Source organism: Mirounga leonina, unplaced genomic scaffold, assembly GCF_011800145.1.
Source record: "Mirounga leonina isolate KUSES-001 unplaced genomic scaffold, KU_Mleo_1.0 Mir_151, whole genome shotgun sequence".
Classification (NCBI taxonomy): Eukaryota; Metazoa; Chordata; class Mammalia; order Carnivora; family Phocidae; genus Mirounga; species Mirounga leonina.
In genome coordinates this window covers 20,523,454-20,540,892 of record NW_023270377.1, presented here as the reverse complement: position 1 = coordinate 20,540,892, position 17,439 = coordinate 20,523,454, and the positions used below count along the sequence as shown (strand labels likewise).

Genomic DNA, 17,439 nt, shown 5'->3' with positions numbered 1-17,439 from the left:
GGAAAAACAACCTTAATTTGACAATGGCAAAGCCTCCAATATCTTGTAGGTCTTCTTTAACATCTCAAAGTTCTTTTGAAAACCTCCTTTTTCCTTATGTCCCCCAACTCCCAAGTATATAATCAGTTACCCCTCACAACCCTGGTGCAGCAGCTCTTTCTGCCCAAGGGTCCTGTCTGATGCTTTAATAAAATCACCTTTTTTTGCACCCAAGACATCTCAAGAATTCTTTGTTGGCCATCGGCTCCGGACTTCACCTATGTAAGTTCAAAAACTACATCAGAGTCATATTGACTTAGAAATCTGAAATGGCTTCCTTTGTATATCAGGCCTTTGGAGAGGTTTTTTATCATCAACATGAAACATACAAATTTCCTTCACTAGAGTGATTTACTACTAATTCTCTCTTATATTTTATGGAGAGAATTTTTAAAAAATAATATTTGAGTTTTAAAAGAACTCCTTGGACTTGAAAGCTTGAAGTGATGTGATGTGGGCCCGGAGTATGGTCAAGAAAGAGTTCTTCAGATATTTTTGGGACAAAAAGGTGTTTTTAGGGGTGCCTGGGTGGCTCAGTCGGTTAAGTGTCTGACTCTCGATTTCAGTTCAGGTCATGTTCTCAGGGTGGTGAGATCAAGCCCCATGTTGGGCTCTGTGCTAGGCATGGAGCCTGCTTAAGATTCTCTTCCTCTCTCTCTGCCCCTCCCCCGCTTCCTCCCCTGCCCCCCCAAAAATATTTTTTTAATTTCTTTTTTTTCTTTTAATATTTTACTTATTTATTTGACAGAGCACAAGCAGGGCGAGCAGCAGACTGAGGGAGAGGGAGAAGCAGACTCCTCCCTAAGCAGGGAGCCCAACACGGGGCTTGATCCCAGGACTCTGGGATCACGACCTGACCTGAATGCAGATGCTTAACCAACTGAGCCACCCAGGCACCCCAAGATGCTGTTTTTATTAAACCCTGGGGAAAGTACCTGTGGGCAGAAAGGGCTGCCCTGGGATTGTGAGGAGCTATTGACTATATACTTTTAAGTTGAGGGGAAGGGTAAAGACAAAGGAAGTTTCTAAAAGGGATTTTTCATATGTTAAAGAAGACTTGCAGGATCTTGGAGGGCTGGCTATCAAGCTAAGGTTGCTTTTTACCTAGCAAAGCATTAACATAAAGGCAGTTGTGAGTTCCTTGGGCAATGTCACTGCCTGTCTCTAGTATTTGTCAATGGGCTGCAAACCGTAAGGAAATTTAATTTTATCTGCATTTCTTTTGCATGTTCTCCTCCTCATCACGAAGAACCTCCTAGGCTCTATGAGCATACTCTGAAAATGCCTGACTCTATGGCTTCAGGGCACTTATAACATTGGCTTCCTTGAGATCCCTCCTTCCTCATGGCATCCTTATCTTTCCAGCTTTAGTTTCTGCTTTTTCTGGGTCCATTTTCAAGAGGGAGAGTATCTGGTTGGATTTGATTTCCTGGTTTGGACAGAGGTTTGCAGCTATTTTGCAGATTGCAGGACCCTTTGTCCAATCACCTCTCAGCTTGTCAGCCATTTGGTATAGAAAACAGCTATTTCTGGGCAAGGTTAGGCTTGGGCCTGCCTCCTTCAAAGAAAGCTGGGCAGTTTCTTTTGAAAAGGGGTGGTGGGTGATGTGGGAAACAAAGGCAAAAGAAAAATTAAATTTCCTTACTAATTAACAGTCCATTAACAAGTCCTTGAAACAGGCAGAGTGATATTCCCCTAGGAACTCAGCTGCCTCAATGTTAATACTTTTTTTTTTTTTTTTAAGATTTTATTTATTTCAGAGAGAGAGACAGCACATGAGCATGAGCGGGGGGAGGGGCAGAGGGAGAAGCAGACTCCCCACTGAGCAGGGAGTCCGCTGAGGGGTTTGATCCCAGGACCCTGGGATCATGACCTGAGTAGAAGGCAGACCCTTAGCCGACTGAACCACCCAGGTACCCCTCGGTGTTAATACTTTGCTAGGGGCAAAAGGCAATCTTAGCCCAACCCCCCATGATCCTGTGAGTCTACTTTAACATATAAAAATTCCTTTGGAAACCTCCTTTATCTTTCCCCCCCCCCCCCCAAGATACATGTTTGCTATCATCCCCCAAGCACCGATATACATCTGAAGGGTCTCAGGACTGAGGGTTTACTAAACACTAATAAATGACCTTTTCCTAACAATAGCTAGCCCCCTCAAGGTCCTGGAAACCTTGCTTCCAAAATTCCTTAGAGACTTATGCTACCCCTAATCCCCTCCCAACTTGAAAGTATATATAATCAGTCACCTGTCACAATCCCAGTGCAGCTCTCTGCCCACAGGTCCTGTCCCTATGCTTTAATAAATCCACGTTTTTGCACCAAAGACCTCTCAAGAATTCTTTCTTGGACGTGGGCTCTGGATCTCACCTACCTACATTCAAAAACCCCAACCACTTTCTACAACTGTGAGCACGTCAGGCATTTTGATTGATAGCCCCCACCTCTAGAACATCGCCCTAGATTGGCCTTCCAAATTAAATCTCACCTCCTTCCTTCCCAACCAGCGACACTTCAAACTATCGGGAGAGCCTTAGCAGGTGTTGTTTTATGCCTCCTGGCCTGTGCATGTCTCACTCCTCTGCAAAGGGAGGAATCAATCTCACTATCCACTGCCTGGAAAACTGTTCTTTCAGCAGTTGGTTCCAATGCCATCGCATCTGTGAAGCCTTTCATTATCTCCCCCTTTTGAAAGAAACCGGATTTTAGAGAAGTTAAGTGACTTTCTAGGTTCATATTCATACTCAAGGAAATCGAAGTCCACAACTCTGACACAAAACGCCGCGGGAGTGACTCTCAACACCAGGAAGCGGAAACGAAGCTTTCCGTGAACTCATTCCCGAGCAAGTCCGCGTCCACAAACCCCTTCCCAGGGCGGGACGCAGGGGCTGCGCATGCTCAGAGCGTCAGCGCACAGTCTCCCCGCCTCTTCCAGGCTCCGTGGGAAGGGGCTCTTTTTACGACGCTCTGGCTCCGACTCCCCCGGACCTTCCTAGCGGCGCTCGGGGTTCCCGCCCGGAAGAGGCTGCCGTGGCACCCGCGCACCGGCAACATGGCGCGGTCCGGGAATAAGGTAGAGGGAGCGTGGGTTTGGGCCTTGCGGGTGCAGGGAGCCCGGAGAGTGTGGTTCCGGATCAGGAATCACGGGATCACGGCGGGCCAGGGCCGGCCCGAGGGATGCGCAGAGACCCGCTGGGGATCTGGAGTCCGAATGCCTGAATTTGAGCCTCGCCCACTCCCCATTTCACTCCGCCTCCTCAGCACTCCCATCCTCTCACTTCCTCTTCATCTCCTCACCCCACCACTCTCCCCACTACGCCTGCCTCTTATTACCCTGGTCCGCTCTTCTCTTCCCTTACTTCCTTCACCCCCTCCATTGCTTTTTACAGTCTGTAGGAGAATGAAATTTCGCCTTGATAAACACCTACCCATAGATTTGTAAAACTTCAGAGAGGGACCGTCGGTAAAATACGTATCTTAAAATGTAAAGCGTCGTATTAACCCCATCATAATCTAACATTTCACATTTATCGAAATCTTACTCTGTGAGGCGCTGATCTAAACGCTTCATTCCTATCTCATGGTGGAATGAAGATAATAATCTTCACAACAAGCCCATGAGGTGAGAATTATTATCCTCAGTTTACAGTTGAGAAAACTGAGGCATAAAGAAAGTGAAATGATTATCCCAAGGTTACCCAGTCCCTACGAGGTGGAATTCAGATTTGAACCCAGGCTGCCTGGTTTCAGAGTCATCTGTGTTGCTAGGAACCTCAGTGTCCCAGATTAATAATGGACAATATGATGAATTTTTAAAATGGTTTTTTCAATACAGGCAGAGAGTGGTGGTTGTCTCTGAATGATCACTAGAGAGAGGTGTGTTCCAGAGAATTATTTGTTCATCCAGACGTCCAAAGGCTAGGCCCTTTAGTAGGCATCTGGTATACAGATAAGCAAGATAGGAGTTTGAGCAACTGATCCCTCGTCCCCACAACTCCCCATTGGGGAATGTTGATTAAAGCGATTATGAACATTTGATGCCACTTACCTTTTTTGTTCCTCCTCTGTCAGCTGCTGAAAACGTTGCAGCTCTAATGGAGCAGCTGTTTATGGCAGGTGGACTTGCAGCAAAATTCTAACAACCTGTATTGTTTCCTTGTGTAAATGAAGAGTTGCTACGCTGCTCAGTTTCCCTTTCCTGGTTTTCTTACTATTGCCGGATAGGAACTTGAAGTATCACACAGACCATTCTTCTGCTTCCAGAAAGAAGTCCTATATTGTAAAACCCTTTGATGCCATTTTTTGGATACTTGATTCCTAGTAAAGGACTTTTATTCCTCTAACTTAGAGTTTTCTGGACTAAAAAAAAAAAAGTTTTCTGGACCAAAAAGACTTTATTTTCTAACTTAGGGTTTTCTGGTTTAACGGAGTTTTAAAACTGTTTTCTGGTATATTAGATAAATGGAGTGACATATTTTGGGACTCTTAATTTTTTTAAGATTCTTATGCTCAGGGCATTGAAACTATGGGGTGTAAATTTTATTGTTTTCAAAGGAATTTTGTAGTTTATTATCACCCTTTTTTCAAACGTGCTATCTTTACTCCAGAAATCTCTTAATACTGGTGCATTATGTTCTATGCTTTGTAAACTAGGGAAAAACTTAGTCTTTCTTTTCCATGTGTTGCCTGAGATATAACCAAATTTAGAAATCATCTGTAACTTCTCTCATAGGAATGCATCCAGATTTTTCAAACACTTTTTTTTTTTTTAAAGTAGGCTCCATGCCCGGCGTGAAGCCCAATGTAGGGCTTGAACTCATGAGGCTGAGATCAAGACCTGAGCTAAGACCAAGAGTTGAATGCTTAACTGACTGAGCCACCCAGGTGCCCCAGATTTTTCAAACACTTCTAGGGTCAGGAGATCACTGCTTCAGAAAAAAGAACAGTAGTTCTTTTATTGATCCTTTCTTAATGTTATTTTTCTTCTTTGTATGGAGTCAGACCAATCTTCCTGTAACTTCATCTGTTGATCCATTCCATCTCTCTCTCTGACCAGTCCTTTTATAACACAGCTGCCAAATAGTTGGGAGGAACTATCATGTTCCCCTTAATCTTCTCATCTGCCTCAAATATCTAGTTTTTTTCCCAGCTGTTCCTCACATCCCATGTTCTGTAGATCTTTCTCTAACCTGCATATTTCATGTTCTCTTGTAATTAGTCTTTCTCATAAGATGTGCACATGTGGTCTGATTAGTACAAAGCACAGGTGAGACTCACTGCCAAAGAACATTGACCTGGAAAAGACCTTGGATCTCATCTAGTCCAACAACTGCTTCCTGCCTGGAATTAACAGCGAGGTTAAGTGACATTCCCAAGGACTCAGAGCTAATTGGTAATAAAGGTGGGACTAGATCTCGATCTCCAGATCGCTAACCTAGTCTTTTTTCACCATTAGATCTTTGTTTTCCGTCCTTGAATTCAATACACTGTTGATACAACCTAAAAACATGAGATAGGTGTGGGGAAGGTAGTGCTGTAGCCATGTCATACTGGTGACACATTATAATCCACACTGAAATCGTGAGTTGCTATTTGTTCAGGTCTCCAACTCATATTCTTTTGAGTTCTGGATGCCAAACATAGAACTTTGCACGTAACTGTTTTATTTTAGTTTGTTTCCCCTATTTCCTTAGTCCCCACATATGTGATTGCTACCTAATGACTAGGGGTCTGTGTGGTTTCCTCTACCTGTAACTCCCCTTATTCACATGTTTGACTCCTGTTCTTTAACACTCACTCAAAGATCACATCCAGAAGCCTTTTCTGCCTCCTTACCCCTCATTTATCCCCTCCACCATCCCCTCCACTAGTCTTGGGTAGATGCCCCTCCCATGTACTCTCCCAGTGACCCCGTCACATGTCTGTCATGGAATATTGTGCCGTTATTATTTGTTTATGTGTCTTTGTCCCCTACTAGGATAGATTTGGATAGTCTTCATTTTAGATCCCCAGTTCATGAACTGATTCAAATTGTTGGGATATATCGTTTTAGTATGTATAGATTGTAGCAGTCACCTGTTGCCACAAAAACACTTCATAACAAGCTACCCCCAAATCAGAGCCTTACAAAAAAAGCATCTATTCTCGTGCTTGTGGTTCTGCAAATCAACTGCAGTTTGTTTGATGTATTTTGGGCTCAGCTGCGCTGGACTTAGCTCTGGCCTATAGATTGTTTTCAGGTTTGCTCCCCATGGGTTTATTCTTGGGCTCAGGCCGAAGAACAGCAGCTTCCTAGAGCATGCTCCTATCCTGGGTTTCTATCTTTCAGAAAATATTAGGACTATTTAAAGTTTCTCTGTAGTAAACATTTATATGTCTTAGATACATTCTCTAAGTAGAACACTCCCCCTCCCTCTTAGGGAATGTCCTGCATTCCCTAAGTCCTCTAGAGTATGGGTTCTGTGGGTGAAATAAACATAGGCCATACCTGTTTTCTTTTTTTATGACCATTATTAACATTTTCTCACTCTTTGGGACATTATTTCTAGGCAGCTGTTGTACTGTGTATGGATGTGGGCTCTGCCATGAGTAACTCCCTTCCTGGTGAAGAATCTCCATTTGAGCTAGCAAAGAAGGTGATGACCATGTTTGTGCAGCGACAGGTAAGTTTCAGACTGGTCTTGAGCTTATAACTCTTGTTTTAACTGCTTGTTGTCTCCACTTAGTAATGCAAGATACCAGCCTGCTTATGATGTCCAGCCTCAGTATTTTTGGTACATTATTTTTTTTTAATTTTTGTTAGAGATAGAGTACATGAGCGGGGGCAGGGGCAGTGGGAAAGGGAAAGAGAGAATCCCAAGCCAACTCCATGCTGAGCATGGAGCCCAACATGGGGGCTCGATCCCAGGACCCTGAGATCATGACCTGAATCAAAATCAGGAGTCAGATGCTTAATGAACTGAGCCACCCAGGCGCCTCCAGCCTCGGTATTTTTGGGAATCTGAGGAGTTTTTTAACATATACTTATGTGCAAGTCCAACTACCACTAGAGCCTGACGTTTTTTTCTTCCTTTATTTTGGCCCCTCCAGTAGAAATTAGTTTTTATCAGAAACAAGGCAATGTAAAAATGTTTACAAATACAGTCTCTAGAGCCAGGTGGCCTGGGTTTGAATCTTTGCTCTGTCATGACTTTTACTAACCTTGTAATCTTAAACAAGTCCTTCAACTACTTTGTGCCTATTCCAGTTACCTTTTGCTGATAACATATTATCCCAGAACTTAATGTCTTAAAGTACACTTTTTTTTTTTAAATCATCTCTCCTGGTCTTAGGGGATGACTAGGTAGCTCAGTTGGGCTTCTTGTGGTCGCTTGTGCAGGGGCACAGAGATGTTGGCTGGGCTGAATCCCTTGAAGGCTAAACTGAGTCGGACGTCTAAGATGGCTCACCCCCATGGCTAGAAGTTAAGTCTTCTGGTGGCTGTGAGCTCAGTTGGGGCTGTCCATCAGAACCCTTACATGTGGTCTTTCTATGTAGCTTGGGATTCTTACAGGAGGGCAGCTAGTTCTAAGAAGGAAGGTTCTAAGAGTGGGTATTCTAAGAGACCTGCATGTGGCTTTTTATGACCTAGCTTTAGAAATCCCAGAAAGTCATTTCTGCTCTTAGGAGCCAAGCAGGTCACTAAGACCAGCTCACATTCATGGGGCAGGAATGGGAGGTGGGGGTGAATAAGACTCCCCTGTTGGTTTCTGTCCCTTCTACTTGGTATGACTGCTGCTTTTCCTAAGCTCATGAACTTCTGCCTCATTCATTGGCAGCTGCTGCCCCTCCTGGACACCTCCATTGTTTCTTCTGGGTGCTGCCCTCTTCACTAGGCACTGTGACATCCCCCCATCATCCTAGATGTTAACAAATTCTAATGACCTGGAGTCCTTGATGTGTCAAGAGAATGCCTCTAACCCCATTCCCAGTTATAGTAATTTGTGTTATTTGTATTTAAGTAATGCTGCTATGCCTAAATGTATAGATTTTTTGTGTTTTATTTATTTATTTATTTATTTATTTTTTTAAGTAGGCTCCTTGCTCAATGTGGTGTTTGAACTCATGACCTCGGGATGGAGAGTTGCGTGCTCTACTGACTGAGCCAACCAGACGCCCCTAGTTTTTTTTTTTGTTGTTGTTTTTTAAGAGAAGCTGTGGTTCCAGTTTTCTTTTTGGCTTTGCCTCTTCCTTGGGAGTCTGAATCTGGAAGGCTAGGAGACAGCACCTGGTGTCAGTCTCATGCTGCATTCAAAATTTCCTTCCCTCTCCTGGCTGAGGTTTTATTGTTGAGCAAGATTACCTTGCCTTAAGATGAAGTCTTATCCAGGACACAGATAGAATTCTAGCTGGGCTGCCCCATAGTGTGCTGGACATGTTTGAACCTCAACAGCTAGAACTTTTTCTCCCCATGTGCAGCTGGGAATTGTATCTGGAATTATTAGCACACTGGGAATTTAACAGACCAAACAACAATAAAGAATGACAGAATTCCATCCTTTCCCCTTGCAGCATTCTTCCCACTGATGGAAAAGGCTTAGGTTAAGTCGGTGGGAAAAGGACCGCCTTTTGTGTCAGATACCGTTTTTTGTTTTTATATTTTCTTATGAAATGTTTCAGGGCACCTGGGTGGCTCAGTCGGTTAAGCATCTGCCTTCGGCTTAGGTCATGATCCTGGGGTTCTGGGATCAAGCCCCATGTTGGGCTCCCTGCTCAGCGGGGAGTCTACTTTTCCCTCTGCCCTTCCCTCTGCTCGTGCGTCCACACACTCTCTCTCTCATTCACTTTCTCTCAAATATATAAAATCTAAAACACAAACACATACACACACACATAATTACAGATAAACTTGAAGCCCCCTATGTATGTCTTCCCAATTCTCTCCTTTCCTCTTTTCCAGAATTTTCGGTCATTACCATGCATATTTTATACTTCTGGACGTAAGTGTATTCGTAAATAATTTAGTATCGTATGAAGCTTTCAAAAATGTATGTAATGTTTTTATATGGTACATATAATTCTGCAACTTATTTTTTCTCAACCTTATGTTTTTAAGATTTATTCATACTGATAAGCATGCACAGATTTATTCATTTTTTATTGAGGTGTAGTATTTTGTTCTGTAGTGTGTTTTTGCATTTTGTGGATGGGTAGTTAGTTTCCACTTCTCTCCTGTTACGAACAGTGTCCAAGTGAACTCTCTTGAAGTGAATGTTCTTGTCCTTGTCTTTTTGAGTACATGTGCAAGAATTTCTCTACGGTATATGTACATGTAAGTGAAATTGCTGGGATACAGGACATGAACCAGCAATTATTTTTCTAATCCTCTGGAAAATTGAAACCTTGAATAGTCATTCCAGAAAGAGAGACTAAAATAATTTCAAATTATCCATAATTAGTTTTCATTGAGAATTAGTCTGATTTGTCTGGAAGTCATCAAGAGCAGTTACCACTCTCCACTCCCCTACCCCTAAATTCTGTTGAAATGAATGATAGGACCTATACTCAGTGAAAGTCTTAGAGGCTAGGAATTGTCTGTCATTGTCCCGTGGGCCATCCAGCCCAGTGTTCTGTTGTTGACGGTGGCCCCAGGGACATGCCATAGGGAGGTATGGTTGTCTTACTCCCTGAAGGTTAGGTATCTAATGGCTTCCGGGTGGTACTCAGTGATTCTTAACCTTTTAACGTTCTTCTCTAGGTGTTTGCTGAGAGCAGGGATGAAATTGCATTAGTCCTTTTTGGTACAGATGGCACTGAGAATGCCCTTGCTGGTAAGGATCAGTATCAGAACATCACAGTGCACAGACACCTGATGCTACCAGATTTTGACTTGCTGGAGGACATTGAAAGAAAAATCCAACCAGGTTCTCAACAAGCTGACTGTATCCTTTTTCAGCCAGAGAAAACTCTTTAAGAAATTTCCTTTAATCTGGGGAATCATAATCTAGTTTGGTGAGGCTCCCTAGAGTCCCAGCTCTAAGTATATGGATGTTTTTGGCTCTGGGGACATTGAGGTGGTATATGTTAGGATTTAATGTGAAATTAATTAGTTTGGATTGGGCCCTCCAGTCACTAGCCCTTTTTCTGTACTAGTGATACTGAGGGGTTGGGAGGCACCATAAGGGGAAGATACTAGTGAGTATATTTGTGTATTGATATGTGCAGAGGGATTGGTGGTCGTGATGGTTAGAAATGTTTGGATAGAGAAGATATTAGTAGAATATAGCACTAGTATTCTCAATGCTTTCCTGGACGGAGGGTATTTTTGTGCCAAAAATCAGACTGACATCTAAACTGAGATTTCTCATTTCTTCCACAGATGCTATGATTTTAAGGGGTTACTCTTACTTTTCTAAGCATTAATGGTATCCCTGATCACTGGGAGGTGCTGCTGTGCTGAGTTGCAAATGCTAAATTTTAACCCATTTCATCTTTAAGAATAGACTATAATCACCAAAAATGGATTCCAGATATTATAAAATGGCATCATAATTTTTGTCTCAATGATTGGGAATATGTTAGATTGTCTTTGAGTTTATTTTATTTATCCTTTGATACATACTTTGATATATAGCATATGTGAGTATATGTTAGTGAAATAAACTTTGGAAGAAGGTAATTTGGCAAGTACTTTTAAATCATCACAGAGTCAGCCCAGAGTCCACAGTTGCAAGCCCTGTGGACCTCACTGGAAAAAAGTTGCATGTTCTTGGGATAAAGGGACTATTTAATAGTATCTTCTGCCCTTAACTAGCCGAGTCCTGGATGCACTCATTGTATGCATGGATGTGATTCAACAAGAAACTGTGTAAGTCTCACCTGAGGAGAGATGCCTCTCAGCAAAAATTGCATGTTGATGTATTCTGTGCGTAGTATTCTGTGCATAGTGTGATTCATTGTAATCGAGCCGCATGTTTGTGTGGCTAAGGAAACATTTGATAGAATTCAGTGGTCCAGTTTGCCCTTTCTTTTTTTGAGTTTAAAAAGAGAAAGGGCTAAACCATGAGACAATACATTTTTGTTTTTTTTTTTAAAAAAAAAAGAAAGGGCTATAATTGATGGGAATTTCGCTGGGAGAAATAAATGTTTGGCTTATTTCAAGTTCCTTCCTATTTGACTTAAGTTAATTACCAGGAACTTGAAAAAATGTTAAGTTGTATTGTTCCTAATCTTACTGAAATTAAATACATGAAACTAATATAACACCATATGTTAACTAACTGGAATTAAAATAAAAACTTAAAAATTTTTTTAAAAATTAAAAAATTAAATGCATAGCTCTGGCCACAGCTTCCTAATTCATTACTTATTTAATTGCTGTACCTTTAAAATGTGGGTCTTTGAATATATACACACCCACCCACCCCTTGACTGTTAGGAAGAACATTTGCACAAAATTTGCCTAAATTTGTATTATCATTTCTCTGTATATTTGTGTAAAATCCTGCCACTATAGCCCTGTGAGTGGAATCAGACCAGGGTATTTGGAAAGTGAACCCTTGCAAGGCTGATGTTGTAGTCACTGGGAGAGTTCCTTGTTTACATTCTGCCTAAGTGGAGGTTGAAAAGGGATCCTTTCTAATCACAGTGACCACATCATTAACTGAAGTTAAGGTTGGAAGATCAGGGATTTAATATTTCCATAATGCTCAAAAATTTTGATTATATGTTTTATAGATTGTAGATATTTGATTATATGTTAGTAGGAACTTAACTGAGCATCAATGATACATGGGATTCTAGAATGTAATCATATTTGTTAACTATCTGTTTTGTTAACTATCTAGATTTGTTAACTAGATTCATTTCTTAGCCTCTTTCTGCTCAGTGACCAAGTATTTTTGAGTTTGTGGGCAATAATTCAGAGAATGATTTCTAACTGTGATAACTCTCTTTTAGAGGAAAGAAGTTTGAGAAGAGGCATATTGAAGTGTTCACTGACCTCAGCAGCCCATTCAGCAAAGATCAGCTGGATGTTATAATCCATAACTTGAAGAAATTTGGCATCTCCCTGCAGTTCTTGTAAGACCATGAGAATAATGTCTGAAGACCAGTCCTATACTCTCATAACACAGGGAGTGGGGCCCCTTTCTAGAGTGCTTGGTTCCCACGAGTCTTCTCTTTGTGCTTCGAGTCGAAATATGTCAGATGACTGACTTCAGCAGACGTTCGCTGGAGTACCCGCTGTTCCAGGAACTCCAGTTTTGGTGATAAAGGGACGAAAGTCACATTGAAACAGGAGTTTAGCTCAATAGCAGATCGTTTGTTGGCTCTTCTTGGACTCAAAGAATTGAGGAATCTTTTGAGGATATTCAGTTTATCTCCTGCCTACATAGAGGACATTATCCAAACAATTACCAGATTGATGGTTTCCTTTGTTAAACAGCTCTAGAGTACTGTGTTTTGCAGGCAGTAGATGTTTTTAGGGTAGAGAGAAATGTCAACGTGAGAATCATTTTAAACACATAGGATGCTTATTTTTAAGTCTTTTTCAAATCTAAAGGATATGCACATTTATGTAAAATGTAATTTGCTTGTGTGTATTTAGAAATGGAGTGTGCAGAATCCAGGCAAAAATATTGGCAGAAGGGGTGCCTGGGTGGCTCAGTGGGTTAAGCATCCGACTCTTGATTTCGGCTCTGATCATGATCTCAGGGTCATGAGATCTAGCCCTGCACTGCACTCTGTGCTGAGCCTGGAGCCTGCTTAAGATCCCTCTCTGCTCTTCCCCTCCTCCCACCCCCCATCCCCCACCCCCCGCTCACGCACACACTCTCTCTCTCTTAAAAAAAATGTTCATGAAATATTTCACTATTTGTTGCAAGACAGAATCTCTCCTTCCCCAATAACTCGAATGCCCCGCTTCCTACCCCAGGCATTTACTTTCTTTATCTTCTATCCCTAACAAGAAAGTTTTTTCGCCACACTAATCCTGCTGCATTCGAAACCCGTTCTAGCTTGTCCTATTTTTGGTGAAAGCAGAGTGATGGTATAGGATGTTGACTTAATAGTCTTCTGGGGACACTCATTTTTCAGACTGAGAGCTATACCAGGAAGCCTCCAGCTCAGAGTGGTAAGCCTTTGGCTTCTTTGAAATGCTGCTATGGGGAATTAAGAACCTCTCTTGCATGTATGTACCTCTTAAGACTGCTGAGGGGCATCTCCTTTCTGTAGAACTATAGAAAAGTAGTTCAGAATAACCCATCAAACTGGTACTTGTTAAGATAGTACTTCAGAGAAATTAAGTGCTTTTTAAGTGACACTTCTCTTCTTATTGAGTTGAGGTTTTCTCAGTACTTCAAAAGCCCTGCCTGGCTCCTCTTCCCTGTTCATAATTTCAGGATGCCTTTACATGGTTGAAGCATACTGCACTTCTGTCAATGTCATTGGAAAGGGCTTTTTTTGTCTGAGTGATACTGTAAAGTGTGTTGAAGAAGGAACATAGCATTATTGTATGTCCCTGCTTAGTTCTGGTTGTATTTTTTCTTGGGCAATATGCTCTATTCCTGTGCTATAAATCTCCAGCATACAAAGTAGAGTTTCTGGTTTAATTGTTTGATGTACCCAGGTATGATTGATCATTCCAGTTGGAACAGGCCCAAGAAGCACTGTGTTCTGAGCAGGCTCATTCCATGGACCTTGTTTTTAGTTTCTTCTTTTGGCTGTTGAGAAAGTGTATACACTTTTTTGTGGTCAAAAGCAGGGTAGAAAGAACTGTTAATTGTAACTTCTTTTTCCAGGATAGCTTCCAGACTCTTGATTTTCATGTCACTCTCCCCTTTTTCCAGGTTGCTATAGTGGAAACAGCAATGGCCTGGTGCAGACCCTGTGTGCCATACCCCGATCCCTGGAAGCTCTTTATCTGATAGGTCACACAGGACATGCATATCTGTCATGTGGAGTACACGTAGAAAACATTTAAATAGGGAGCGCTATTTTATTTATTTATTCATTCATTCATTCATTTAAGATTTTATTTATTTATTTGACAGAGAGATAGAGAGCACAAGTAGGCAGAGAGAGAGGGAGAAGCAGGCTCTCAGCTGATCAGGGAGACCGATGTGGGGAGACTGATGTGGGGCTCAATCCCAGGACCCTGGGATCATGACCTGAACTGAAGGCAGATGCTTAACTGACTGAGCCACCCAGGCGCCCCAGGGAGCGCTGTTTTAATGATAGCAAATCAAATGGTAAAGAAATTACCTTAAAAATAACCATCCACATAGGGGTGACCAATAGGTGATGTTGAGTGAACTGAGAAGTCTACTGTTTGGGTTTCAGGGGCAGTGAGGTGATACGCTGCCTTGGAAAGGACTTTGTCCTTCAGTCAGGTGACAGTCTTTGCTGTGTCACTCACTGGCTGTGTGGCTTGGCCAGATTAGTTCGTCTCTGTAGCTTCAGTTGCTTTTTAGGAAATGGAGGTAGAAATCTCTATCCACCTAATAGATAGGATTAAATGAGGTTGTTTGCATGAAGGCATTTATAAAGAGCCATATAGAATATTACCATAAAGTGTGTTTGGTTGATTTTTCAATTTGTATATTGATTATTGAATATCTCCGTGACTGGTAATCCCAATCTAGTTTTAGTCTCATTTCAAACAACTGGAGTGGAACACAAGAACAAAATTGGTTTGCCCTATTTCCAGCAATTAAGTGATGTCTGTATGGGAATTCTAGATCTACAGTAATAAAGGTAACATTATTTGAGTTTTAAGTATTTTGTACACATTCTGTGATTTAATCTTCATAATAACATTGAGGGATCATTAAAGTGTATTTTATTTATTATTATTATTCTTTTTGGCTGCCTGGAATATCACCCACCTTTTTCTAGGGAGAAATCCTTCCTACACTTTAACCTCATGACTCCACTGAGGGCCAACATCTTCTAGTCCCCAGGCTACCACTGATACCCGGCTTGTTTGAATTTGAGACTAGAGTATAGTATTAAATACTCAGTCCATTCTCTTTGGTAGTAGAGCTGGGCAGTGTGTGCTCGAATGCACTCAGGCGATGTGGAGGAAGCCAGTCAGAGAGTGAAGCCGGCACGAAGGCACATGGAGACAACACCGAGACAGTGAGAGAGTCAGGTAGTCCTTGAGGTGTTTGAGACTGGGTCCAGTGATCCTGAGGCCATCTGCAACCCTGCACTTTCAATTATTTGGTTATATAAACCAGTAAGTTCCCCCTTTTACCAAGCCAAAAAGGCTTTGGTCACTTGAAACTGATAGAATATTGACTAAGGTCGATAAGCGCCATTTGACAGATGAGGAATATAAAGCTCTGATGACCGACACGCCCATTTTCTCATAGCCAGTGAGTGACAGTCACAGGATTGGAGCCCAGTTTATTTTTTGGTTTCAGAGTTTGTCTTCTTAAATACTGCTGATTTTTTTCCTGATAGTTTGCCTTTCCCCGTTGGCAAGGAGGATGGAACCGGGGACAGGGGAGATGGTAACTCACGCTCAGACCACCATGGACCCTCCTTTCCTCTAAAAGGAATTACTGAGCAGCAAAAAGAAGGTATTCAGATGGTGAAAAAGGTGATGATGTCTTTAGAAGGTGAAGATGGGCTAGATGAAATTTATTCCTTCAGGTAAGAAGTGAAAACATTGATTGCAACTTTCACTCGTGACCATGTAAATTTCTCTTTTGATCAGGGGGCTCCCTAATTAGCCACTCTTGAATTAGCTGCCATTCTTCAATGAATGTTCTGATTTTTATTGAAGAAATGGTGTACCAACCCCTGATCCCCCTTTTTAAGTTTGTGTGGCTGGAACAAGACTTCCACTGAGGTTTAGAAATGTATAGATACCGCAAAAGATTTAACAAGTCGTAAAAAATGAGATAGTAGATTTCTTCTTTATGCCAAGTTTGGGGCACATTTCCTGGGTCCTTTCTTTTCATTCACCTACAAAATACATTCCTAATTATGAAAAGTGGTGTCAGATCTGAAATACATAGTATCCTCTTATCCTCTGATTTAGGTTTTAGGAGACAGTATACTTAACTGTAATAGAAAAGACTTTTTAAAAATTTTTGGTCACAAAATAGTTTGTTCATACAGAACAGAACAAAACATCCAAAATGTAAAGAATTTATAATTTACATCTTTTATGTGGGTTTTGTAAAGGCAAAACAATTTAAGAAATGTGAAATCCCTGAAGTACCACTTAACAATAAAGCAAACTGCCTTTGCAACCATTCAGTTAGAGACTATGGGAGAGACTCTCTCCTCTCTGGGTTAGTATTCTTGATTGGAATTGGACATGCACTTATTCTGAGCAAAGAACCCAAGAGGAGTCTGTAGCATCCAGGACAGTATGTGTTTGAGGGGCCTGACTTGGGAGAAGTGGCAAGAGAACACTGTGCAGCGTGGTTTGTGGAATTTCATGTTCTGCAGGATAATACCACTTAATGTTGATGAGTTAATTCTTGTTCATCAATAAATACACAGAATACAGGCGTTTTGAGCAAAGTTCTTCATTGAAATAGAAGTTCAACAATTGGGCGCCTGGGTGGCTCAGTTGGTTAAGCGACTGCCTTCGGCTCAGGTCATGATCCTGGAGTCCCGGGATCGAGTCCCGCATCGGGCTCCCTGCTCGGCAGGGAGTCTGCTTCTCCCTCTCCCACTCCCCGTTTGTGTTCCCTCTCTTGCTGTGTCTTTCTCTGTCAAATAAATAAAATCTTTAAAAAAAAAAAAAAAAAGAAGTTCAACAATTAAGATATTTTTGAGTAGTTAAGTGACATATGCCCCAATTTTTTTCTCAACCACAATTTTAAAATTTTTATTTATAATATAGTACAAGAAATACTGACAAATAGTACATCCTGATTTTCTAAATATATACACCCTTGAAAAATTGTAGGTAATGGGAATTTTACAAATTGAATGGTAGTTTCCCTAGGGGTTGGAAAAGGAATCAGTGAGGAATCCTGTAAAGTGATGTTTCTTGTCATAATATGTGTTCTTACTGTAATATATGCAAATATGCGTTTCTAACTTATTTCTTTCAGATTTGGACGTGGCTTGCTCTAATGTGAGAATGTAGGTCTTAAACTAACAAATTCACCATGATATCATGAATGAAAATTGTAGGCCAAACGAATTAATGTTAAAAAAGTTTATTTTCCTATGTCACAGCCAGGAGACAAATTACTGTGTATTGTCCTCACAATTTGAAGATACTTTCATTTTATACAATAGCCATTATCCACATATGGCTATTTAAATTTAAATTCATTAAAATTAAATAAAATTAAAAATTTAGTCCCTTGGACACTAGCCACATTTCATGTGCTCAGCAGCCTTTTGGACAGGAACGGTTAGAAATAGAACATTTCTATCATTGCAGAAAGT

General features: G+C 41.3%; 1 protein-coding gene across 2 annotated transcripts in view; it reads left to right on the top strand.

Moving 5' to 3' along the window:
* Positions 1-2,968: 2,968 nt before the first annotated feature.
* XRCC5 (X-ray repair cross complementing 5) overlaps positions 2,969-17,439 on the top strand; it is an 89,105-nt gene continuing 74,634 nt past the window's right edge. For both annotated transcript variants that reach the window (XM_035007191.1, XM_035007192.1), the window contains exons 1-6: positions 2,969-3,112; positions 6,588-6,701; positions 9,776-9,959; positions 10,837-10,885; positions 11,977-12,099; positions 15,484-15,675. In XM_035007191.1, coding sequence (XP_034863082.1) covers positions 3,092-3,112; positions 6,588-6,701; positions 9,776-9,959; positions 10,837-10,885; positions 11,977-12,099; positions 15,484-15,675 — 683 coding nt within the window. In that variant the 5' untranslated portion in view covers positions 2,969-3,091. The remainder of the gene's footprint in view (positions 3,113-6,587; positions 6,702-9,775; positions 9,960-10,836; positions 10,886-11,976; positions 12,100-15,483; positions 15,676-17,439) is intronic.